The sequence below is a fragment of the Ceratotherium simum genome, chromosome 24 (assembly GCF_057802395.1).
Source record: "Ceratotherium simum simum isolate JZ-2026a chromosome 24, ASM5780239v1, whole genome shotgun sequence".
In the NCBI taxonomy this organism is placed as follows: domain Eukaryota; kingdom Metazoa; phylum Chordata; class Mammalia; order Perissodactyla; family Rhinocerotidae; genus Ceratotherium; species Ceratotherium simum.
Window position 1 is genome coordinate 38588982 of NC_141923.1, and position 25497 is coordinate 38614478.

General features: G+C 37.3%; 1 protein-coding gene across 10 annotated transcripts in view; it reads right to left on the reverse strand.

Moving 5' to 3' along the window:
- SYNE2 (spectrin repeat containing nuclear envelope protein 2) overlaps positions 1–25497 on the reverse strand; it is a 267254-nt gene that overhangs the window by 211716 nt on the left and 30041 nt on the right. For all 10 annotated transcript variants that reach the window (XM_087448388.1, XM_087448395.1, XM_087448393.1 and 7 more), the window contains exons 6-13: positions 24531–24712; positions 17653–17849; positions 12487–12587; positions 10635–10736; positions 8480–8617; positions 2619–2783; positions 1860–1972; positions 838–1000 (exon numbers count right to left, since the gene is read on the reverse strand). In XM_087448388.1, the coding sequence (XP_087304514.1) occupies positions 838–1000; positions 1860–1972; positions 2619–2783; positions 8480–8617; positions 10635–10736; positions 12487–12587; positions 17653–17849; positions 24531–24712 (1161 nt within the window). The remainder of the gene's footprint in view (positions 1–837; positions 1001–1859; positions 1973–2618; positions 2784–8479; positions 8618–10634; positions 10737–12486; positions 12588–17652; positions 17850–24530; positions 24713–25497) is intronic.

The following is a 25497-nucleotide window of genomic DNA, read 5'->3' on the forward strand; positions in this document are numbered from 1 at the left end:
TTTTTATGATGCTTTAGTTTTAATTTAGAAGTAAACACATTTATATTTAAATAATTTGAAACATTTTTTCCTACAAATTGCATAGATTTATATATGATATATAATATATAAATAGGTTATTTATATACTCTCTCCCAAAAAAGCCTCTAGACAAAAGGTACTGTTTTTCCCACTCTTAACACTTGAGAAGCTAAGATTAAAATGTTCTAAGAAAAATTTAATTTTTGAATGTAACTATTAATCTGAATGCGAAAAAAGATTAAACAAGACGTCCAGTAAGTGAAAGTAGGATTTTTTTTTTTTTTTTGGTGAGGAAGATCAGCCCTGAGCTAACATCCATGCCAATCCTCCTCTTTTTGCTGAGGAAGACTGGCCCTGAGCTAACATCCGTGCCTATCTTCCTCCACTTTATGTGGGACGCCACCTCAGCATGGACAGACAAGCAGTGCGTGGGTGCACACCGGGATCTGAACCCGGGCTGCCAGCAGCGGAGCGCGCACACTTAACCACTACGCCACAGGGCCAGCCCGAAAGTAGGAATTTTTAATGGAAATAACAGTGAAACTTTCTCTAACTATTGAGTTAATTAGCTTGGTTAACTCTCAATCTCCCCTGGGGTGATAAATAGAGCTGTTTTTTCTTTCTGACTTTTCCTAATGTCTGCTATTTGACTACCTGTAATTTTTTTCTCTAGGCAATCTTTAAGCTAATGAAAACTACCAAGAAAACTCATCTCAAAACCTAAAGAGGTAAAGAGAAACTGTGCCAGTGAAAAATGCAAAACCCACACCCCGACATGCAGAAGAGCTGTCTCAGACATGACATAAAACAGCTTACATGCCAGTCTTCCAGCAGTAATTCCACAGAATCTTTGCTCCCATATTTGCTGTTCCAAACATCCATTTTTGACTTGACTTCATCTAGCAAACCAAGAACTGAGCACTTATAGTAATGAAATTCTAGAAGTGGAATAAATTTGTTCCCCGAAATCTTGTTGATTCTGGAAAATAGTGCAGGTTTTAGAATCTTAATAGTATTGGCCAAATGTGAGATATCTATTTGGCATTTGAAAAAATATTGGGCCTTTAACTTTTCCCTCAAACACAAGGAACTCAGATGTATTCTCAAATCTTTTTTTTTTTTTAACAAAGTAAAACAAACATTTTGACTAGATATGAAACAACTACCTCTAAGGTGAAAACATCTAACAGAACATTTTCTGAAGGAACTATTCCCCTACTGAGAAATCCTACAATAAAATGTTGACCTCCAAAATATTTTACTTAACTTGAAAACATATGTATAACTTAATGCAACTATAATTTAAACATTTACATATTAAAACAGCTTTCATTATTAGGCTAACAGCCTCTTATTATCATTCTAATAAGTTGCTTATGAATATGAGAAAAGAGAAGATGATATGGACAACCATCAACTAAATAATGTCTATATTTGTATTTTAGAGTTTATAAAGCGTTTTCATATACTTCCTCCCATTTCACCCAGTATCCTTGTAAGACATGAACAGGGTGATTATCATTATCCCAAATTTACAAACGAAGAGATATGCTCAGAAAGACAGAGGAAGTTGGTCAAATCCAAGATACAGAGCTCAGTTTCTGACTCTAAGTCTAGAACTTCTCCACCACTATATTCTACTATCCAATGAAAAAGGAAATATGTTAGCATGATATAATGTTACTATTACATAAAACTTGAAGGTACTGTTATCAAGATTTAAAAGAGAATACTTGTCAGAAATTATCTAAAAATCTATATTTTGTGGTCCCTATAGCACCATGTTAGTGCTCAAACATGACTGGTATGAGCAATTGTGAAATGGTAGAGTTACAAACCGTCTTTTCATTTCCTCCAATTTGTTAGGTGGTACCAATGGCAAATGTTTTTCATCTCTATTTTCAAATGCCAGGAGAGTATTCAAATGACAGTCAAATTTATCCATCAGACTCTGAAAAGAAATGTAGCGTGACATGAACCAGATCTACTGCCAAACATTTAATTGAGGGTTTGTTACTCCCATTGGCTCTGTGCATACATTGTATCTGTTTTAAAGAAAATCATCAAGCCCCTTTCTTTCTTTAAAAATAACATTTTGTGAATAAATATTTTCATCATAAATGTTTTAAACTTGTAAAAACTTTTAAACTTGTAAAAGTTTAAAACATTTTACAAAGAGGCAGACTACAGTTTCTTTGGTAAAAGCATCATCAAAATCTTTTGTTTCCTGATGTATCTCCCACTTCCTTGTGGGCTCAAATGCTATAAATCTCACATATCAAATTCTTCCATGCCATTTTAGTGAGAACCCAATCTCCCACATTTCAAACCAGTCTCCTAGCTCCTTTTTTGTCAGGCGTTACAGCTGCTTTAGAACTTACAGGACTCTCTTCTTATTGTTTCAACCTTAAACTAGCACAAGGCTCATGAGGAATGTGAAGTCATCTTCTGGGTCCCTAAAAATCCCCAGCAGAATCATTCTAAGCCATCTTCAAATAACCAGTTTACTTCCTTCCCTACTTACTAGGAAAATGTCTTCCTCAAGAACAGCTCCTAACAAAGTACAGAATTTTTTCATTTTTTTTTTCTTTTCCAACCTTGAATAAAGTAATCTTGTCTTGCATTAGAGCCATGGCTTCAGAGTAATCCTGGAAGGCTGGCAAGTCTTCATCTACAAGCTCCTCCCCCTCCTGGAGCCAAGCTTCGATTTGATGGAGGGGCGATGGCAAGTCATCATTCAGCTGTGTTTTCCACACATCAATCTGAAAAAGGGAAGATGTTCTTCAGTAGAACTCTTCTGGTTTATTGCCTCACATACAGTATGTTTAATTCTGTAAAGTTTCTCTGATTTCATTAGTCAAGGAAATCTTTATCAATGGGTAAGCTTCATAGTTCTAAATATCATTTAGCTACCTGCTGATCGAGAAGATAATTTGTTGAAAAGCTATAGGGGAAGAGAGCACAAGGATAAAAGCAAATGTTTTGATAAATCCATAATCAGTTATGAGAGTAAAATTAGAAATATTTAAAGCACTGCTCCAAGCAGGGGTAGACTATCATATTGAATGACCATCATTTGAAATGTTGTATGCCCTTCTGTTCTCTGACATTACAATTACGTATCTCACACAGATTTTTTTTTTTGTGAGGAAGATCAGCCCTGAGCTAACATCCATGCTAATCCTTTTTTTTTTTTTTTTGCTGAGGAAGACCGGCTCTGAGCTAACATCTATTGCCAATCCTCCTCCTTTTTTTTCCCCCCAAAGTCCCAGTAGATAGTTGTACGTCATAATTGCACATCCCTCTCGTTGCTGTATGTGGGACGCGGCCTCAGCATGGCCAGAGAAGCGGTGCATTGGTGCGCGCCCGGGATCCCAACCCGGGGCCGCCAGTAGCGGAGCACGCGCACTTAACCACTAAGCCACGGGGCTGGCCCCTCACACAGATTTATAGATGATTTTCCTCACTAGCCCTAATCAAATTAGCCCTAATTCACATTAGGTATCTCCACTCTATCTCCTGAATATCTTTCCTTGACCAAAGCCCCCCACAATCCAGGCAACCTCCTCCTTCCTCAGCCTTCCCATCACTCCCTACACGCACATATGAGTCACACAAATGCCAACTACTTATTTCCCCAAACATTGACTATGCCCCCAGGTCTTCATTCTTGCTGCCCCTTCTACTTGGATTTTCCCCCTACTTAAGCACCATCAAAACTCACTCACACATTCATTTATTCATTCGTTCATTGAGCAAACATTTACGAATAACCTATTGTGCTAAGAGTTGGGTATAAAGATATAGAAAGCTTCTGGAGTGGAGAGGGGACATGTGGTCACACACCACCGAGTACCACGCAGCAGTTAGACTCAAATTAGATGTACACACATGGAAACATGGAGGCACCATAAATATATGTGCTCAAAAATGAAAGTAAAAAAGAGTAACATATAACATCAATCTACACAACTTAAAAATACATAGACACATAAATACAATACGTATTTTGCAAGAACATATAAAACAAAAATATACACATTAAGCACATCACAATGGTGGCCAAAGGAGAAAAAGGAATGGAAGGAAGGTATGGGTATAAAAGGAAATAAATACACAATTAAACAGGTGAATGAAAATAAGAGCAGGGCCTTGCCAAGACCCATGTGCCATGAAGGGAAGAGTAAGTTTAACACGACCCTCTACATCTGAGGGTCAACCAGATAAATAAAAGCCGTGGCTCTTGCCTGAACCACCTAGTGGGGGAAGCAGACAGGTACTCGGTTACAGTAAAGTATGGGCAGCAGAACAACGGAGGCAGGCAGGGGGCCCGGGGAAGGACCCCAGAAGAACAGTGACTCCACAGTGATGACCAGAATTCTTTAGCACAATAAAAACCCAGCTCCAAGACTACCTCCTTTCCTGATGACCCCATTAAGAATGTGGCTTTTTATCTGAACTCACATGGCTCTTTTATGGTGTTTTTGTTATTCGCATTCCAAAGACACTCCCATGAAGATCAAGCACAAATCAAAATTTGTTTCATTCAAATGACTTCCTTTAATCAAAGTATGAATTTTAAGTCTGTATTTTCTCTTTCCATTATAGTTCTACTAAATGAATTGCCACTATTCTTAGAGTTAAATTGTTTTTAAATAGAGGAAAGACTATGTAAAGTTTTCATATTATATGGATTATTTGATTCATCATTAATTTGTTCAAAAATATTTATTGGGTGCCCACTATATGCAAGGCAAATGTCAAAAAAAACCAGTTAGCCAACTACCCAAGTATAAAGATGTTAAATGAGGACAAAGCTAGGCTCCTTTAAGGCAGTTAAATGGAATTATTCATAAAATAGAAGCATTAAATATTACAGTTTTTGCATTTTATTTTACTTTTTTTTTCAGCTTTATTGAGGTATAGTTGACAAAATTGTAAGGTATTTAAAGTGTCGTGGTGATCTGATATATGTTACACTGTGAAATGATTCCCACCATCTAGTTAATTAACACACCCATCACTTAACATAGTATTTATCTTTTTTTTTTTTTTGGTGAGAACATTTAAATTCTACTCTCTCAGCCAATTTCAATGATATAATACAGTGTTATAAACTACAGTCACCATGTTATCATTAGATCCTCAGACCTTATTCATCTTATAGCCGAAAGTTTGTACCCCCTTACCAACCTCTCTCTATTTCCCACACCCTCCAGCCCTGGCCACCACTTTTGCACTCTGCTTCTATGAGTTTGGCTTTTTCTTTTCTTTTTTCAGATTCCACATATAAGTGATGCCATGCAGTGTTCTGTTTTGCTTTAATTGCCTTGCAAGTATATTTTCTCAAAAGGCATACGGCAAAAGACAACTCTACAATCTTAAATCATTAGCTATACGTCATTAAGCCTCTAGTTGGAAAAAAATGTTTTCATTATTATAAATTTTTAATATAAACAAGTTATATGTGCTTTTATTATATCCGAATTACTTGTGCATTTTCCAAAAAACAAAAAATAAACCAGAAAATTGATAAACGAATTAAAGAGAGGCTAAGAAGAATGATATCTCTAATTCAACTGTTATTCTTTCCATAACTGAAAGAAAGCTGTATATATTTTGAATGAAACCAAAGCTGTGCTTTCTGACTCGGGCTGTACTTATGTAGCTTTCCAAAAAGGAAAGACAGAAGGTGATGTTTACCTTTCATTCTTCTCCTTTCTCTTGTAACATAGAAAACTGGTTCCACACTTTCTTTCTCACTGTTGGAAATTACTTTTTTTTTTTTTTTTTTTTTTGCTGAGGAGGATTCGCTCTGAGCTAACATCTGTGCCATTCTTCCTCTATTTTTTATGTGGGTCACCACCACAGCATGACCACCGATGAGTGGTATAGGTCTGCGCCCAGGAACTGAACCCAGGCCGCTGAGGTGGAGCACACCGAACTTAACCACTAGGCCATGATGCCGGCCTGGAAATTACTTTTGAATTGGGCTGAAAATTTATATAAGATCTTGTCAGGTCAATAATAACATAATGTTGCTATTTTCTATAGCAGGCTTAAAATGTAAAGCATCACTATGATGCTCTGAGATATCTGTGTTCTAAAACAACTGAACCAGAAACTGTCTAGATGGCATGGACTTTTACACACTTGATGACTTCCAAATTAATATGTCTCATTTTGCCACACCAAGAAAATGAGCTGCAGTCTACCTAACTAAGGAATGGATTTTCAAGCTATTATCAATTTGCAGCACTTAATCTTGCAAAATAGTTCTTTTTATGGTTTTTCTCATTATTTTGGGTAATTTTTCCAAATCATATTCAGCAAAATTAGGCCAGGTCTCCGTGGCCTGGAACAGCCTGCACTATACAGACACTATCTTCTTCCTCTCCTTCCATTGTGTCCAGGACTTGGAACACAGAGCTCCTGCCCTTCCCAGGGCTCAGTTTCAAAGCTGTGCTGAGAAACGGGCTGAGGACGCAGTGAGCACGGCCACTTGATGCAGGGCATCTGGAGCTGCACTGGTTCTTCAAAATCAGGTTTCTCCAAAATCAGAAAGGGTGCTCTTTCAAGCCACTAGACTACTATTCAACACACCTCCTAAAGGGTGTGAAAAATGTATTCCGAAAACAGCCTGTCGCTCCTGACAGCCAACAGAATTGAGCAGGGATCTGCAAACTTTTCCAGGGCCAGAGAGTATTTTTGACTTGCAGATCTACGATCTCTGTTGCAACTCTATAAATTTACTTAAAATCACTTAAATGAGTGAATTTTATAACATGTAAATTATATCTCAATAAAGATATTTAAAAAAGAATGAAGGCAAAATAGACATTTAGAGATCAAAGAAAACTAAGAGAATCTGTCACCCACAGACCTTCATTATAAGACAGGTTATACTTGAAGTTTCCCTAAAACCTGAAGTTTTTCAGGTTGAAGGGAATGAGTTCAGATGGAAACTTAAATCTCTAGGAAAGAATGAAGAATCTTGGAAATGGTAAATACCTAGATAAATATAAAAAACTAATTTTTTCTCTTAATTTCTTTAAAATATATGACTATTTTGGACAAAAATTTACAGCATGGTCTTGAGGATTCTAAAACATTTGTGTTATATATATTTATACATAAAGCAACTATAGCATAAAAAATGAGAGATAAATGAATCAATTTGATTGCAAGCTTTCTACGTGTAATAAGAAGTTGCACAATAACTTAGAAGTTGTATAACTCCAAGTAGACTGTAAAAATTTTAGAATGTATATTGTAATCCCACTAAAAAATATGACAGAAAGGGGTAGAGCCAAAAGCAATAGATAAATTAAAATGGAATTCTAAAAATATTGAACAATCTAAAAGGCAGGAAAAGAAAGAATAGAGATACAAAAAATAGAGGGAATATGCAGAAAGAAAGAGTAAAGTGATATACCTAAATTTAACCATATCAATAATTACATTAAATATTAACTAAGTGTTCCAATTAAAACACAGAGTGGATGAGAAAGCAAGATCCAACTGTATGCTGCCTATAAGAGATGCACTTGAAATATAAAGACTCAAATAGGTTGAAAGTAAAGGAAGGAAAACGATGTGCCAAATAAACAGTCAGTACAAGACCGGAATGATCATACTGATATCAGATTAAGTACATACCAAGGAAAACAATCTTACCAGAGATAAACAGGAATATTTCATAATGGTAAAAGTGTCAATTCATCAGGAAGACATAACAATCATAAATGTATACAACTAATAACAAAGTTTTAAAATACATGAAGCAAAATTTGACAGAATTAAAAGAAGGATTCTACAGATTTTAATAGCCCTCTCTCAGCAATTGATAGAACTGGACGAAACAGCAGTCAAGACGCAGACCATGTGAACACCATCAACCACCTTGTCTTAACTGATATTTATAGAATAGTATATCCAGGAAGTACAGAATACATGTTCTTTTCAAGTGCAAAGGCTATGTACACCCATATATAACATATCCTGGGCCATAACACAAGTCTCAATAAATATAAAATGATTGAAATCATACAGATATGTTCAGACACACATATACACATTCATCCTTACACAGTCTCTCTGGGCTTGTCTCTACTCCCTTCCAGTATCTATTGATAGTGACACATGACACTGATTCCTGGTAGAGAGGAGCTGCAGGTCAATCAGAATACGGATCATCTCCTGTGGCAAACCAAGAATTGATGGCAAGTATAAAAACTATGGATAAGCCCGCAATTTCTCTAAGCGAAATGCTATAAATTCCTATTTAGATCTCAACCACTACCCAAATGAGACCACGGAGAAAATATAAGAACACTCTCCCAACTTTCTGATGAAGCATCTGCTCTGTCTTTTACCGAATTCCTCGTGGAAGTCTCAAGTTTTCATCCAACAAAGCTGCCCCATGAAAATGTTCTTCTAATGAACATAACAAAGTGACCTGGTAGTTGAGGCCATCCCAGGCTTGTTTCAACTGTAACTGATCTTCATTCAGCTCATCCAGATGCCTTTTCATGGACAGGACATCCAAAAAGAGGTTTTTTTCTTCATTGAATGACTCCAAAAAGGACAGCAAGCTCTACAATTAGAAGAGTATTTTAAAGACTGAAATGTTTAAATCAGTTTATAAAATATGTCATCTGCTATTTTAAAGTCTATAGCTGTAGGTTATATTTAAATTTTAGATAAAGGTAAAATTCCCTGAATTCAGGATTTCTTTCTTCAGCGCATCCTGATAATTTGGGTGCCGTCACAGTGATGTACGTCCAGCTTGTGTCTCGTACTGGTGGATTTCTACTAGAATGGAGCACCAAGGTCACCCAGCTCTAGAGCACAAATCATGATGCCACACGGAAAATGTGAGTTTGTCTGTCCTCCCCAAATATGCGCTCAAGACAAAACAAGAACGCGTGGAAGTGAGAATTACAGGACAGCAGTCATCATGTATAAATGGTTTTTGAAGTATCTACGATTAACTGAGCTTGAGCCAATTCTCCCCATCATTTTATACAGACTTTAGAAAATACTTTGTCTCTGCTCTCAAAAATTTAATAAATAAAGATTTCTTGGTTCATATTAGTGTGAAATATTGGTGTTTAAGAGTCATCAATTCTATAAATATTATTTAAAATATTATCCATAATTATTAGCAGCATTTTTAATTAAATTTTGTGAACAAACACAGGGATAATTAATTTATTTTAATTCTTTCTGATAATTAACAACTTTATAAAGCCTTTTCTTTGAGAACTCTGAATCTGTGGTACATTATTAAATCTAAGACATATGTGAGAGCAAGGCAATTCCAGTGGACGCTGAGCATCTCTTCAGTGAAAAAAATCTCAGGCCAGAGCTAAGAAGGAAGAAGAACAAGAAGCCCATGCAGTTCAGATGGAATGAAGTTGAGAATGTCTGATTCCTTCCTTGCCTGATGGCTCCAAACCAAAAAAGATGATGTAGCTGGCAAGTCACACAATCCACTAAATGTTAGTGTTGGAAAAGCTAGATTCACCCAACTCCCTCACTTAACAGATAGGGGAATGGAGGCCTAGAGGTGCTAAGTGCTGTCTAGGCACACGACAGTATCTCCACCTTATTCAGGATGGAGAACCGGTGGGGAGCAGAGTTGCATAGACAGTGGGCTCTAGAAACAGGACTGTGGAGCCTTCACTTTGGCTCCTGTTAGTCCCTTCCAAGATGGTACAGGGAATAAATGCTTGCCCTGGAGAAGCATCAGGATGTAAAGAGAGCTAGACTGTTATTCAAATGCCACCTCTACTTTTCAGTAGCTACATTAGTAACCTTAGATAAATCACTTAGTCCCTCTAAGTCTTGTGTCTTCATCTATAAAACTGGTATAACAATATCATACTCAGCAAGATGTGTTTAACACGTAAAATGCTTGTCAGCAGGGTGCCTGGTGGACAGCAAATGTTCAATATGTGGTGACAATAACAGTTGTCATTATTCCCCAAGGGACCCCTTGGTTGAAGCCCTGTACTGTCATTCTGCAAAAGTTCCATTTCTGATTTTCTGATCTTTTTTTCCTTCACTATTAATTTTGAAAAGCATGTTCTGCTCTAGACCAGGGACTGAAAAACTTACCGTAAGAGGCAAAACAGAAAATATTTTATGCTTTGTGGGCCGTATGGTCTCTGCTGCAACTATTCAACTCTGGTGTTGTAGTGTGAAAGTAGCCACAACAATATTTAATGGGCATGGCTCTATTCCAATAACACTGGATTTACAAACACAGGTGGTGGGGCCCTCAGAGCACAGTTTGCCAATCCCTGCTCTAAGACCTTCCTCCTCAAAGTAGTCTAGGGACCAGCAGCATCAGCACCACCTGGGAGCCTGTTGGAAATGCAGAATCTCAGGCCCTACCCCAGAACTACTGAGAACCTGCATTTTAACAAGATTCCCCAGGTGGTTCATATGCATGCTACAATTTGAGAAGCACTGTCCTAGAAGTCAGCTGCTAAAACTTGCAATTAACTTGGTATTTAAATAATTAACTGAGAGATTTTTTTCTAAAACCATCCTGCTCTACCTTAAGAGTAAACTACAAATAAATTGCTGTTTAAAGTCATACTTACTTCATACTTTTTAAAGAAGGTCTCATTTTCTGAATCCTTTAGCACTTTCTGTAGTTTTTTCTCTTGTAGAGTTAACCAGACCGCAGCATCTTTCATCTTTCCCTGAAATTCACACACACACACACATTTAAACTCTATCCTAAATAGACTTGGTGATTTTTTTAATAATAAAATTAACAACTTCAAACATCAGTGAAATAATGCAATAATTACACACCAATGACTCATTGTGCCAAAGAGGAATCTTGCTTGTTAACATAACACCTTAAATTTTAAAATGGATTGAAAGCAGCAACTGAACATAATGTGCTCAGGAAACAGGGCAAGCAAGCCCCTATTTTTGTGGCCTATCCATTTCCATTATTCTTCAATTTTAGAGAACACTATTCTAAATTACTTATTTATAGTAGGCATTTCAGAATACTACTTTCCAATAAATCCAAATACGGGTTAACTGAAGAGATGTTCACATCCACCAAATACAATGACATCAAAAATATCTTGAACATTGTAAGGATCCTAAAAATAACAATACCAAGGGTTTTGGTTATGCTGTCACATGCAAGTAAGCAACAATTATTTTTTCCTTTTTTTTTATTATTATTTTTAGATTCTTGCTTAGGTGGCACGCTTGCCTAGATTTGGAAGCAAATTTTACTGCAGGAGGATAAAGAGAAAGAAGTTACATCTTATTTCCATTCTCCTTTAACTTTCATTTATTTTTTTTCTTTCTACTAAGCAAAAGTGTTTTCTATATATTTGTGCATCTGATTTCATGGACAGTTGAATTTTTAATTTTATTTTTTAATATGAAAATTAATTAGAAAAGAGTAGCTCCTCAGCAGGTCAGAAATAAGTGAACTGAATTAGAAGCCTGAGTCTCAGCTTGAGTCTCTTCCAGAGGCAGCAACAAGCTGGCTTGGTGCCTCACACATCACAGTTGGAAAAACATAGGCCTAAATTTGTCAAATAAAATGAGATAATATGACTTCATGTAAACATGTCTGAGACAGTAGTTTAAATAAATTGTAGAATAGTATTCAAAAGCATTTTACTAAATTCACAGCACTCATTTATCTTCACAGAAGCAGAATAAGTGTTTATTTTCAGCTCAGTGATTTTTATGAAATTTCCATCCACAATATTTTGTGTAATTGACTGAAAGTCAAAGGAAAAAATTGAATAATCAAATGGCAATCTGATGGTAATTCAAGAGTAAATCAACAAACAAGGATTAAGAGTAGAACACAATGCTTCCATTTATGTGAATTACATGATTGCATTTATCTGAAGCTAAAGAACAGGTAAAGTGAAAATATGCTAAAATTAGGTGTGTGATGCACAAATATACCAAAAGCCATTTGAGCTGTAAATTTTAAATGGTTAAATTTTATGGTATGTGACTTGTATCTCAAGAAAGCTGCTAAAAACTACAATAGACAAAAATTTGATATCTCCAGAATTTTTTAAAAGCCTGATAAACCTAATTTGTCCTATATAGTACCCATCTGTAAGTTGTTTCAGATAATTCAACAAAATTTAATCAATTACCACTTTTAACTTAAAAAAAAAAAAAACAGAATAGGCAAAACCAACCTACAGTGAAAGAAATTGGAACACTGGTTTGCCTGGGGTGGGGGGTACAGACAGGAAAGAGACGCAATGTAACATTCTGGGTAATAGAAATGTTTTATATCATGATTGGAGTATGGTTTACATGGGCGTATGCATTTGTCAAAACTCATAGAATGGTACATTAACTTTTGTATGCAAATTATACCTCAATTTTAAAAATTAAACCATTAGTAGGGTACAACAAAAACGAGCCTGATTTGTACTTATAAAGACATACCTGAGCTTTATCTCCAGCCTCAGGTGCATTCTTTGAATACTGCAGAAACTGTGCCACATAGGTCATGATTGACTTTTCATCAGGATTAACAACATCCACATCTGCAAGAAATGCCACATTACAATTAGCTACAGATGTAATTTACTGTGATTCATACTCAAGAACAGGCTATGCCATAAGACAGCCTTAACATGAACCAAAGCAGTCGACCAGCCATGCAATCTCTGGCCACTTGGCCTTGCCCCAAGACTGTACAGTGGTTAAGAGCTTAGATCTGGAGTCAGACAGAGCTGGGTTGAATCCTGGCAGTAGTACATGCACAGCCTCAGTTTCCTACAAATAAAATGTCACTATGCGTGTTGTATGTATGAGGGTATAAGCAGTCAGGGAGGGTGGAAAGGAGAAAATAAAGCCTTCCTCCTTCCAGAGACACAGTGCAGAAACTCCTCCAGGAGTGCAGAAACATACAGCAACTGAAATCCATTCCTGACACATTGGTCTCAGCATTTGTGCAGCAAAGCATTGCCAAAAGTCTATACTGTATGGAAGACTTGTTCAAGACATCCACAAGATTTTATTTGTTCATTCACAGAACAAGTATATTTACTGAGAGCCTTCTAAGGGCCAAGTTTTGTGTCATATTAACAGAGTCCGTGGTGAAACAAATTTGGAAAATGCTTAATTAAACAAAGTTAAAAGTGTTAGAAATTCCTTAAGTGTAAACTTATCCAGACATATAATAAACTAGACAGATCACAAAATCACAAAGAAGGGATTGCAATATGTCACAGACAAAATGAACACATAATATTGTCTGTGGGTATGTTGCCAAAACAACCAATGAAGATTATTGAAAAGGAAATCTTCTGTGTTTATTCATTAATTAAACAAATTAAATTTGTTAATTTAATTTGTTAAACTCAATTCAACAAACTCAATTCAACAAATATTTAAAGAGACCCAACAAATGCAGTCACAAGCAGAGGCTACAAGCATCAGTAAGGCTCAGTCCTTAGGGACTTTTGTTTCATCTTTTTACTCATTCAACAAGTAGATGCCAGACACTTGAGTAGATGCTAGATGCCTTAAGACATTATCAGCCCCTCAAGGAGCTTACAGTTAGGAGAAAAACAAGCAAGACACAAATGCAACACACTATGCATGCTTTAGCAAATGTGCTTACTGGGCGAGGTGCGTGCTCTAAGTTGGCTGGGGGGAAAGGGAATCTAATCTATACCCAAATAAGAGAATTCAAGACAGTAAGCATATAAAAGGTATCAATAAAAAGCCAGGAGTGGGGTTCCAATAAAGGAAGGATCCTAAGAGTTGAGTTATTCTATCTTTTACTGAAAAGAGTATAAATATCAAGAGATACATAAAATAATGATACTGGCTTAACTAGATATTTGTTTTTAAAAACTTCTCATTGTATATGAAGCTATGCATAATGATTAAATGTTTTAACAAAATTGTGTCAAAAGATAATTCCCTTATTCAAATATGACTGCAGTATTTGGTTTGCACAAATAATCTTGATGTATTTCACATTTTTGAGCTATTAGTTAAGCTATTCTAAATGAATTATGAGCAATCATTCATACAGTGTGAAATTTGATTTTATTATATTGTCTCTGCCATTAGTTGCCTAATTATTTTCACATATTAAAATAGAGAAAATATTTTACCACTAATAAAGATTTGGAGAATCACAGTATGAGAGAGGTATTTATAAAAACAGTAATCACAAACAGGGAATAAGGCAAAGCATGGAGAAAAATAAAGAAAAGAAAAAAGATAATGAAAAGCCAAAAGGGCGAGAGAAAAGACAAAGAAAAGGAGAAAAAGAAGAAAGAAAAAAAAAGGAAGGAAGAAAAAACAAGGAAATGGGGGGAAAGTTAACAAGAAGAATTAATAACAAGCAACATGAAACCAAACTAATGACGTCTAATATATAGAAATAGAGAATGATTAGGCTAACTGTGAACTTAGAAATATCACCTATTCAACTGAGGTCCAAAAAGGCTAAGAGCAGTAGCAACAAGCAGACCTCCACCCAGATCTTGGTTTCTAACACCATTCTCCAATAAAAGGAAACGGGGCTCCTTGGAGAAACGGCTGATCCCAGGCCTGGGGCAGGAAATACACAAGATGAGCCTGGAGCATCTCATAACGCCAGAAAGTAAGAACGTGCTCAAAAACCAACAAGGAAACCCCACACTGATGGGGATATGTCAAAGGAGCACAAAAGCCAACTGAAAGAGCTCCCAATGGCCAAAACTTTGAGCTTTAAAAAAATTTTTTTTTAATTTGAGCAATTAAATAAACAAAGTAGTACTAGATTACAATCCATAGTATAAAATAAAATGTCCATGAGTCCATATTAATATAAATAAACGGTTGGATAAATGAATAAATGGAGGAGAATAAACAAATCTCTTGTGCAGAATAATTCCAAATAATTTCTGTAGATAACCTGCCCTCAAGGAGGTGAGCATAACTCTCCTCGTGTGGGCTGTGCATAGTAACCTCTCTCCAAAAAGTACAGCAGAGCAAGAAGGAAGCAAAGAATAACTTCACAGAGGAGAAACCTGACAAACACCCCTCAGCCAGGCGATCGGGGTCAACATCAACAGTGATGTCATGTTGACAGTGCGTTATCATGATATGATGTGATGAGAACGGCACTTACCTCTGCGGTCTTCCTCCCAAGAACTCATAACCCCAGTCTAATATGAGAAAAACATAACACAAACTCTACTAAAGGCATACCCTACAAAATACCTGCCCAGTAACCTTCAACACTGTCAAGGTTATCAAAACAAAAGAGTCTGAGAAACTGTCACAGTCAAGAGTAGTGCAAGAAGACATGAAAACTACATGTAATTTAGTCTCCTGGATGGAATCCTGAAGAAAAAAAGAGCATTAAGGGAAAACTAAGGAAATGAGAATAAATCAGAATAATACACCAATGAGTTCATTAATTCTAACAAATGTACCGTATAATGTAGGATGTCAACATAGGGGAAAGTGGGTATGGGGTATACAGGAACCGACTATACCATCTTCTCAATTTTTCTGTAAATCTAAAACTGTTTTAAAAAATAAGGTCCATTAAAAAAAAAAAAAAAGAAATGAGGTAGTGATGAGTGCTGCAACACAGATGAGCTTTGAAAACATTACGCTAAGTTAAAGAAGTCAGTCACAAAAAACCACATATTGTATAACACCATTTATGTGAAACATCAAGAATTGGCAAATCTATAGAGAAAGAAAGTAAATTAGTGGTGCAAGGGCTGTGTGTGTGTGTGTGTGCGTGTGTGTGCTTGTGTGTGTGTTGGGGTAGTTAGGGGGAAATGGGGAGGCACTGTTAATGGGCACTGGGTTTATTTCTGGGGTGATGAAAATGCTCTAAAATTGATCGCTATGATGGTTGCAAAATTTTGTGAATATACTAAAAACCACTGAATTGTACACTTAATGGGTAAATTGTATGGTATGAGAATTATATCTCAATAAAGCTATCTAAAACCAAAAAGGTTAAATGACAAAGCCACAGTCACTTAGTCAGTGGCGTGCTGGAGCAAGCTGGCTAACACCAGCTTGAGAGAGCTGATTGTTAAATTTTCTGCAGCTTTATAAGCTGGTTGTTAAACACAGCCAGCATTAAAAATTATATTATGTCAATGCATAATTCTATAAATTATATTAAAACAAGGGTAATAAATACTCAAAACCCATCACTTCCCAACTATTTTACTATATTTTACTATTATCTATGCTCTTGAGGTTACTTATGTCTATTGTATCTGTATGATAGAAAAAAATATATAATGCTGTGCTACTATGTGTCTTTTTCCAACTCTGTGTTCAGTGACTTCACACTGGTAGCTTGAAATCAGCCATGGCGGTAGTAACCACAAAAAATCAGCAAATGAGGGCTTGATTTGTTGTTTTGTTGACTGCTAAGAAAGGGATGTGGAAAGTGTTAATAATGCAGGTTAATCTTGAAAGTATATCCTGTCTACAGATGTTAAATTGCAAATAGCACAAAAAACTGAGGAAATATTCTTCTAGTATTCAATGTAGCAAAAAACGTCACTCACGTCAATGAAGAACAGTTAAGTTCTGACATAACGTCTTTTGCCATTCCACTTACTCATTAACTTAAAAGAAATTATCCACCAACATTCATGTCAGAATTAGGCTTGTTCAGCAACTGCAACCAGAAATTGGCTACAGATGGATACACAAGTTTGGCACAAATCAACCAAAGCATTTCTGGGCTTTAGGAAATTTATAATAAAGTGTATCATATATTGTACTATTATTTATAAACTGTGTGCTACATACCCTTTATATTAGTAATATTTATAATAGACATGTATATGTACACACACACACACACATTGATTTGGAGAGCCAGTTGTTAAACATTTACCTACACACCTCTGGTTATAGAGCTGAGACTAGAATTTGTATCTCTTAACCTTATTAGTTCATTATAAATTTCACTAATTCTACATGCCTCTTTTATGATCCTACTGGGTTTTTTTAAATAAGTGTTGAGTACATTATGAAACAATATAATCCAAAGTGCTTTTCCAAAAGAATTAAATTACTTTAATCTTCATTTTATGAAGTTAAAATAAAGTATAATTTCATAATTGTCTCTTTGAATAGAATCCGTATTTAAGATTTTGCTGTTGTTGTTAACAATCCAACACAAAAGACTGAGCACAATCAATGGCAAACTGGGTCAGCCGTGGAGGAAGAAACAGGAAAAGCAGTTCTGTCCTCACCGGGGTTCAGCTTTACCTGGGGGAGGGCATGGGAAGGGGGAGATATAGAAACAACTCAAAGAAACGTCTTACTCAAGAGATTTTAGAACAGAGTAATAGGATCAAGGGAACACAACAGAAGAAAAGTAAGACAAAGGCTCAAATTATATCCAATAACAGCATTGTTTGCTTTCAGCTGTGGTGTCATCTGGCCATTACTGAGGTTAACTAATTGGTAGGAATTCTTAATTTCACGAAATTTAATGAAGAGTTAAGTTAAATCCTCCAGGACTGAAAGATAATGCTGTTATGTTTGCTTGTATATGGATACTATTTTCACATCAACGTCACATAGGACATTGTTTTAAAAAGAAAGGAGCTTGTTTACCTTCCGGTTCCAGCAGTTTGGGGATTTTTAATTCTCGTTCTGCGATTCTAAAGGCCTCTTTCAGATTGTCTTTGTTGGATCTATGCTTCACACTCTTCATGTCAATTAGGTCTGGTCGCAAGGCATGAATGATGGCCAAAAAAGCCACCCCATTTCTCCAGCTTGACTTAAAATCTGTCACACTGACAGACTCATACCTATCACAAAAGGACAAAAACATGATAAAGACTATTTAAAAGAATATATCAAAGTACCTCCACTATATTCAACAGTAACTAAAGCAAATTTCAGTGAATCACACCATGTAAATCATTCTAGGAAAATATTTTATTTTAATCTTGTGGTCAAATTAAAATAAAATGCCAAGTTTTGTGAGGCTCACGATACCATAAACATTGATTCTCAAAGTGTGGTCCCTGGACCAACAGCATCAGCATCGCCTGGCCTGCAAGTGCTAGAAATGCAAATTCTCAGGCCCAGACCTACTGAATCAAACTCTGGAGGTGGGCCTGAAATCGGTATCTTTAAAAGCTCTCCAAATGACAATGATACACACCCAAGTTTAATGCTTTTCATTCAACAATCTGTTGGCTCAAGACTGACTTTAGACCTCTACATATAGGTAAGTTCCTTTCACTAGAGGAAACAATTTTCTGTCTCATTAGAACAAATTAAATGATATCTTGTGCCAAATCAACGGCCAGTAGCTCAATGGATAACTAGACCTTGTCACTCCTCTGCTTAAAACTGGTCATCACAGATGAATGGATAAACAAAATGTGGTATATACATGCAATGGAATATTATTCGGCCCTAAAAAGGAAGGATATTCTGACACATGCTACAACATGGATGAACCTTGAAAATAAAAATATTATGCTGAGTGAAATAAGCCAGTCACAATAGAACAAATACTATATGATTCCACTCATTTAAGGTACCGTAGATAAAGAAAGTAGACTGCTGGTTGCCAGGGGCTGGGGAAAGGGAGGAATGGGGGAGTTGTTTAACAGATACAGAGGTTTAGTTATGCAAGATGGAAAAAAGTTCTAGAGATAAATAGTGGTGACGGTTGCACAACAATGTGAATGTACTTAATGCCACTGAACTGCATACTTAAAAATGATTAAAATGGGAGTCCGGCCCTGTGTCCTAATGGTTGAGTTCAGCACACTCCACTTCAGTGGCCCAGGTTTGGTTCCTGGGTGCGGACCTACATAACGTGTCAGCGGCCATGCTGTGGCAGTGACCCATACACAAAATAGAGGAAGACTGGCACAGATGTTAGCTCAGGGCGAATCTGCCTCAGCAAAAAAAAAAGATAAAAAAGATGAAATTGGTAAATTTTGCTGTGTATATTTTACCACATTAAAAAAAATGATTAGGGGAAAAAAAAACCCATCTTAGCTTGTCATTGTATTTAGAACAACATCTATCACTCTGGCCCACAGGCCTACGAAGGCCTTACATGATTTGACCCCTGCCTACCTCTCCCACCTTTATATCTCTCTCTTTTACAATATTGCAGCCACACTGGCCTCATTCACGTTTCTCAACAGCCATGCTCTTTTTAATCCTTCTGCTTGGATGCTCTTTCTCCTAGATCTTCATACACGTGAAGCCTTCTCCTTCAGATCTCAGCACAAAGGTCTCCTCCTCAGAAAGGTGCTCCATGACTACCTAAGACACAAACGACCCCCTTCCTACCCATGACATTCTCAATCGTATCATAAATCCTTCCTAATCTTATTGCCTACTGTAATTATCACATTTATTTATCTGCTTCCCCCATTAGGGTGCAAGCCCTTTGAGAGCAAGGGCCTTGTCTTTCTTGTCCATCATGGTAGACTCACCCCCCAAACAGTGGCTGGCATATAAAGGTATTTAATATATATATGTCAAATCACTCTATCAATCACTATTCTGTATTTGACAAGGGATCAGTGAAGATGTTATCAAAGATTACAGTTGCCTATAAAGTGTGGGATATATTTGAGAACAACTATAGTTTTCTTTAATATCCCATAAAAAAACATGATGAAATTCAATGGACTAATTGAAGGTATGAATCAAATTATAAAAACTACTCGGTAAATAGTCTGCTCCAGATGACCTGGGCTTCCCTGGATTCCTCAGAAAAAAAAGCCCAAACTATGACTATGATAAAATACATAGTAGTCAGTGATTTTTGTTTTGTTTAACAAATACTTATGTGGCGCCTACTGTGTCCAGAAACTATTCCAAATGCTTTAAAAAAATAATTCTTATAATAAACATAATAACCTTATGAAGTAAGTGTTAGTAATGTCCACATTTTATGATGGATGAAACTCGAACACAAAGAGATTGAGTGTCTAAGGTCATCAGTTAGAAAGTTCTGGGAAACAGGACTCAAAACCAGGTATTCTGGCTACAGAATGTGGCTAAGATACTAAGCTAAACAGAGCTAGAGGGATAGGGGCTGGGGCAGAGGGCAGACCACCTCCAGAGTGAGGTCAGAACCAGCTCAGCGCTGACCGGCAGACATCGCACTCAATAAAGCACCAGGCTGTGAGGTCAACTCTGCACAAGGAGCTGAAACAAACACCACAAAGAACATGTTGCTGCCAGGTCTTGAGAGGGTGGAGTTAGGCTCCTGAGTGACTGATAGGTTCTAGCTCATTTACTTTTTTATTTTAAGTACTTAAAAAAAATATTTATAGAGGTTTAATTTACTTATAGTGAAATGCACAGCTCTTAAGATTACTAGTAGATGAGTTCTGACAAATACATGTACCATGTCACCTACTCCTCCATCAAGAGAGAACATTTCATCACTACACAAAGTTCCTCCATGCCCCTTCCAGGTCACCCCCAGCATGCTCCCTACTCCACCCCAGAAACGCAACCACTGCCCTGATTCTCACCACAGATTAGTTTTGCCTGTTCTAGAACATCCTATAAATGGAATCACAGAGAATTTGTTCTTCTGTGTTTGGCTCCTATTGCTGAGCATTACATTTTTTGCAATCCATCCATGTTGCTGTAAGTACCAGCAGTTTGTCTCTCTACTCCTTTTTATTGCTGGTTAGAATTCCACTGCATTGTATTCTAATCTTTTTGACATTTACCAACTTCAATATTATTTTATTTTACTTTATTTATTTATTACTAAATAATTATTTTATTATTTTTTATTGACATCACATTGGTTTGGACTCATTTAGAAGTCGCAAATGGGGGCCTGATTCATCTTCAGAAACAAGAAAATACAACATAGGCTTACATCTGAGTCCTAGACCATCAAAGAATATTGAAATAAAAGCTACCTAATAATATCACCAATGAAGGACAAAACTAGGATATACTCCTGATGAATTACTTACTACATCTTAGTAAGTTTACCATAAACTCTATAGTTGAAAAAAAGGAACGACACGGAGAAGAGATAAACTATGGGAGAGTAACGTCAGCATCACGGCAGAGTGAGTTTTCCCCTTAGACTCTCCCCACCTAAGATACAACATAAAGGACATTCATATAACAACAGAGGACATTCACACAACACAAAAGACGCCTGAGAGACCCACACAGCCTTCCATCTGAAAGTGGAGGTGTTGGAACCTCAGAGGACGTGGAATGAGGTAAGGAGAACTCCTCTCCTTCCCCAAAGACAGTGACCCTGGACCAGGATTGTGCAGCTCTCAAGGGGCGGGGGAGGAGGGGCAGCTCTCAGCAGGAAAACTGTCACTCTCCAAGTTCTCTCATAGCCTGTGGGAAATTCCCATACAGAGGGGACTGAACTGTTGCAGGGGTATCTTCATCAAGATAGCACTCCAGAAAAGCAGATAGCGAGGGAAGAGCAAGAAGCTCCCAGGATTGGGTAGGCAAAAGAAAGAGCGCCTCCCCTTGCCCAGAGCACCAGCACAGCCAGTCGGCCAGAGTACCCGCAGATCAGGGCGGGCTCAGGATACACAGCTCTTGACCCTCACCCAGTGGCGGCAGGTGGAAGCTGCAACCAGATATCTTCAGCCTGAGGAAAAATAAGCCCACACCCTCAAGCAGCATGCAAAAATATATTAAATCTCCAGACTAGAAGGAAAATGACAAGCACCAAGAAATCAATCCTGAAGGCACAGAAATTTATAACCTAAACAACCGAGAGTTCAAAATAGCTATCATAGAAAAGCTCAACGAATTACAAGAAAATACAGATAGACAATTCAATGAAATCAGGAACTTCTTCACAAAAGAGATTGAAACTATAAAGAAAAACCAATCAGAAATGTTGGAGATGAAAAACACAATGGAGGAAAAAAAGAAAGATCTGGAATCTTTAAAGAACAGAGCTGACAATATGGAGGAAAGAATTAGCAATATTGAGGACAGCAATGCAGAAATGCTCCAGATGGAGGAGGAAAGAAAACTAAGACTAAAAAGAAATGAAGAAATTCTCTGAGAAATATCTGACTCAATTAGGAAATGCAACATAAGGATTATAGGTATTGCAGAGGGAGAACAGAGGGAAAAAGGAGCAGAGAGCTTGTTCAAAGAAATAATAGCTGAGAACATCCCAAACCTGGGAAAGGAGCCAGAAACTCAAGTGAATGAAGTCAATAGATCTCCTAAATATATCAACGTGAAAAGACCCTCTCCAAGGCATATAGTAGTAAAGCCAGGAAAAGTCAACAATAAAGAAAAATTATTAAGGGCAGCAAGACAAAGACACATAACGTACAAAGGAATTCCTATCAGGCTCTCAGCCGATTTCTTGGCAGAAACTTTACAGGCTAGGAGAAAGTGGAATGATATATTCAAAATTCTGAATGACAAAAACTTTCAGCCAAGAATACTCTACCCAGTGAAATCATCCTTCTGATATGATGGAGAAATAGTAACTATCCCAGACAAACAAAAGCTAAGGAAGTTCATTGCCACAAGACCCCCACTATAAGAAATGTTCAAGAAGGCCCTCATGCCTGAAAAGAAAAAGAGAGAAAGGGGATGCAGAGCTCTGAACAAGGAGAAAAAGAAGTAGACAAAATCAGAAAAATTGCAGCTCTCTATCAGAATAGGTTAGCAAACACTTAATAATAACATCAAAGATTAAGGGAAGGAAAACACCAAAAATAAATATAACCTCATCACTTTAACCACAAACTCAACACAACATTGAATAAGTTGTGACAATAATAACTTAGAAGGGGAAGAGGAAAGGGATGGAATCGACTTAGTCTAAGGAAATAAGAGGCCATCAGAAAATGGACTATCTCATCCACGAGATTTTTTTATACTAACTTCATGATACGACTAAACAAATAATCAGAGCAGAGACACATATGATAAACAAAGAGAAAACTAAGAAAACCATCATACAGAACTAACAAACAGAATTGTAGTCCGAAACACATGGGACAAGAAACAAAGGAAATACAAAAGAATCGGAAAATAAGCGATAAAATAGCAACATTAAGCCCTCAGATATCAATAATCACTCTAAATGTAAATGGATTGAATTCTCCAATCAAAAGACAGAGTGGCAGGATGGATTAAAAAACAAGACCCAACAATATGCTGCCTCCAGGAAACATATCTCAGCTCTAAAGACAAACACAGGCTCAGAGTGAAAGGATGGAAGACAATAGTCCAAGCTAATGGCAAACAAAAGAAAGCAGGTGTTGCCATACTTACATCAGAGATAAGCTATGGTAAAATATATGGACTTTGAAAGGGTTTGAAGCTTATTTATGCATAAATGAAACAAATCTGAATATGATGTAATAATGCTTTTCATACATGCTGTGTTTTGGATTTTAACAATTTAGGAAACTGAAGTAAAATTGTCTCTACGAGATTCAAGAAAAAGTTCATTTATATAGTTAAATCTTTTAAGATATGTAGGTTTGTGCCCCTCACAGAATACAGAGGATAAGTGACAACTAAAGAAAGATAAGCCTGAAGGCAGAAATTAACATCTTAGCCTTTCTTTGGCAAGGAGTTACTCAGAAGCCCAATATGTGAGAGGGTTTAGCAACACATTTATGATTTTACTTACCCAGACAATGCTATAAATGCCTTTTGAACTGGACAGCTCTTCTCGTGGTGAGATCCCCTGCATACTAATTCCTTATTTTTCCTAAACTCCATCCCAGCAATTGGTTAAATCGAAAAAGTAAATGTCTCCCAAGAGCAGAAAACATTTTTCTATGTAAAAAAGAAATTATGAGCACTGACTTCCCTCCATCATCCCCACTTTTAAAAAATGCATAGTCTCTTGTCTGTTTCCTAACTGAGCTGTGAGTTTCTAAACAATGGGGACTGTGGTCTTTTAATGTGGTCATATACAGCTCCAGGAGAAAATATTATGAGTTGGTTACTTATCACTCATTTGTTCATTCATCCATTCAAAACACATTTATGGAGCACCCACAATGAACTCACATCATGCTAAGTTCTGGGGATACATAGTCAATCAAGACATAGTCCTAACCTTTAAAGAGCTCCTAGTACGGTAAAGCTTTTTGAATCTAAACCCACCTTCCAGATACGTATGGAGATTGTGCCTAGAGAAACAGATATTTAAAGACTTTATTTCCACAGTAATAGGCCATCTAAACACATGGGTGGGGGTGAGGCTGGTTACCTCACCTTCCGGCCTTCAAAGGTGATGATACCACCTTCCGGCCTTCAAAACCAAGACTGGCTGAGCTCACTGACCTCCACATTTGAAAGATTCACTATGAGAGGAAGGGAGACAGTGAGCATTTTCCTTTTATGAGAGGGAAGTGTTCAGGTGGGTGTTATACCCAGTCGGCCTGACTGACAGACCTGGAGGTCAGTAAGACTGTGTTGGATACAGCTGCCCTGTGTGTCACCTCTGGTCGTAGCAAACTACTTACGTGGCACATTGCTCCTGAGCCCACAAGAGAAGAGCCTTCTTTGCAGACATCTGCCATCTTTCTTTGGCTTTGGAGCATTTCTTAGCTGGAGGACTTGAGGTAGGAGATGAGTCAACCACACTCACACTGTCCAGGGAAGGTCGATTGTAATTGCAAGAAAGAGTCTGGGCAAGCTCCTCAATCTAAGGAAGACATAGTAACAGTTAACATATACAGAATCACAAGTTAGCAGCATTGAGGCAAAACTTTTAGCCAAAACAAGACCTCAAAGTATCAGTTTACTCATAGTAAAACGAGCAATAGGGATGTGCCACTATGACATACAACTATCTGCTGGGGCTTTGGGGAAAAAAAAGGAGGATTGGCGATGGATGTTAGCTCAGGGCCGGTCTTCCTCAGCAAAAAGAGGAGGATTGGCATGGATGTTAGCTCAGGGCTGATCTTCCTCACCAAAAAAAAAAAAAAAAAATGAGCAATAGACAAATCCTTGAATAATGGCATTTGTCATCTGGGGCTATACTTTGGCTTTCTTTCAGTGGACCTGGGTCAGTCCGTGCCCTCACTCAGGCATGGCGTTCCACAGTGAGAGCAGGCATCTGTTCAGCCCCCTCAAGTGTTTACAGAGCACTTCATTGGTGTTCATCGTCTGTCAATCTAAATTGACCTGACCTAAACTGAGCTCCTAGTCTAGAGTATCTTCAGAGACACTGGGTCAATTAAAATGCATCCTTGATTATAAACCATTAAGAAACAAATACAGGGCTGGCCCCGTGGCTTAGCAGTTAAGTGCGCGCGCTCCGCTACTGGCGGCCCGGGTTCGGATCCCGGGCGCGCACCGATGCACCATTTCTCCGGCCATGCTGAGGCCGTGTCCCACGTACAGCAACTAGAAGGATGTGCAGCTATGTCATACAACTATCTACTGGGGCTTTGGGGGAAAAAATAAATAAACAAAATTATTTTAAAA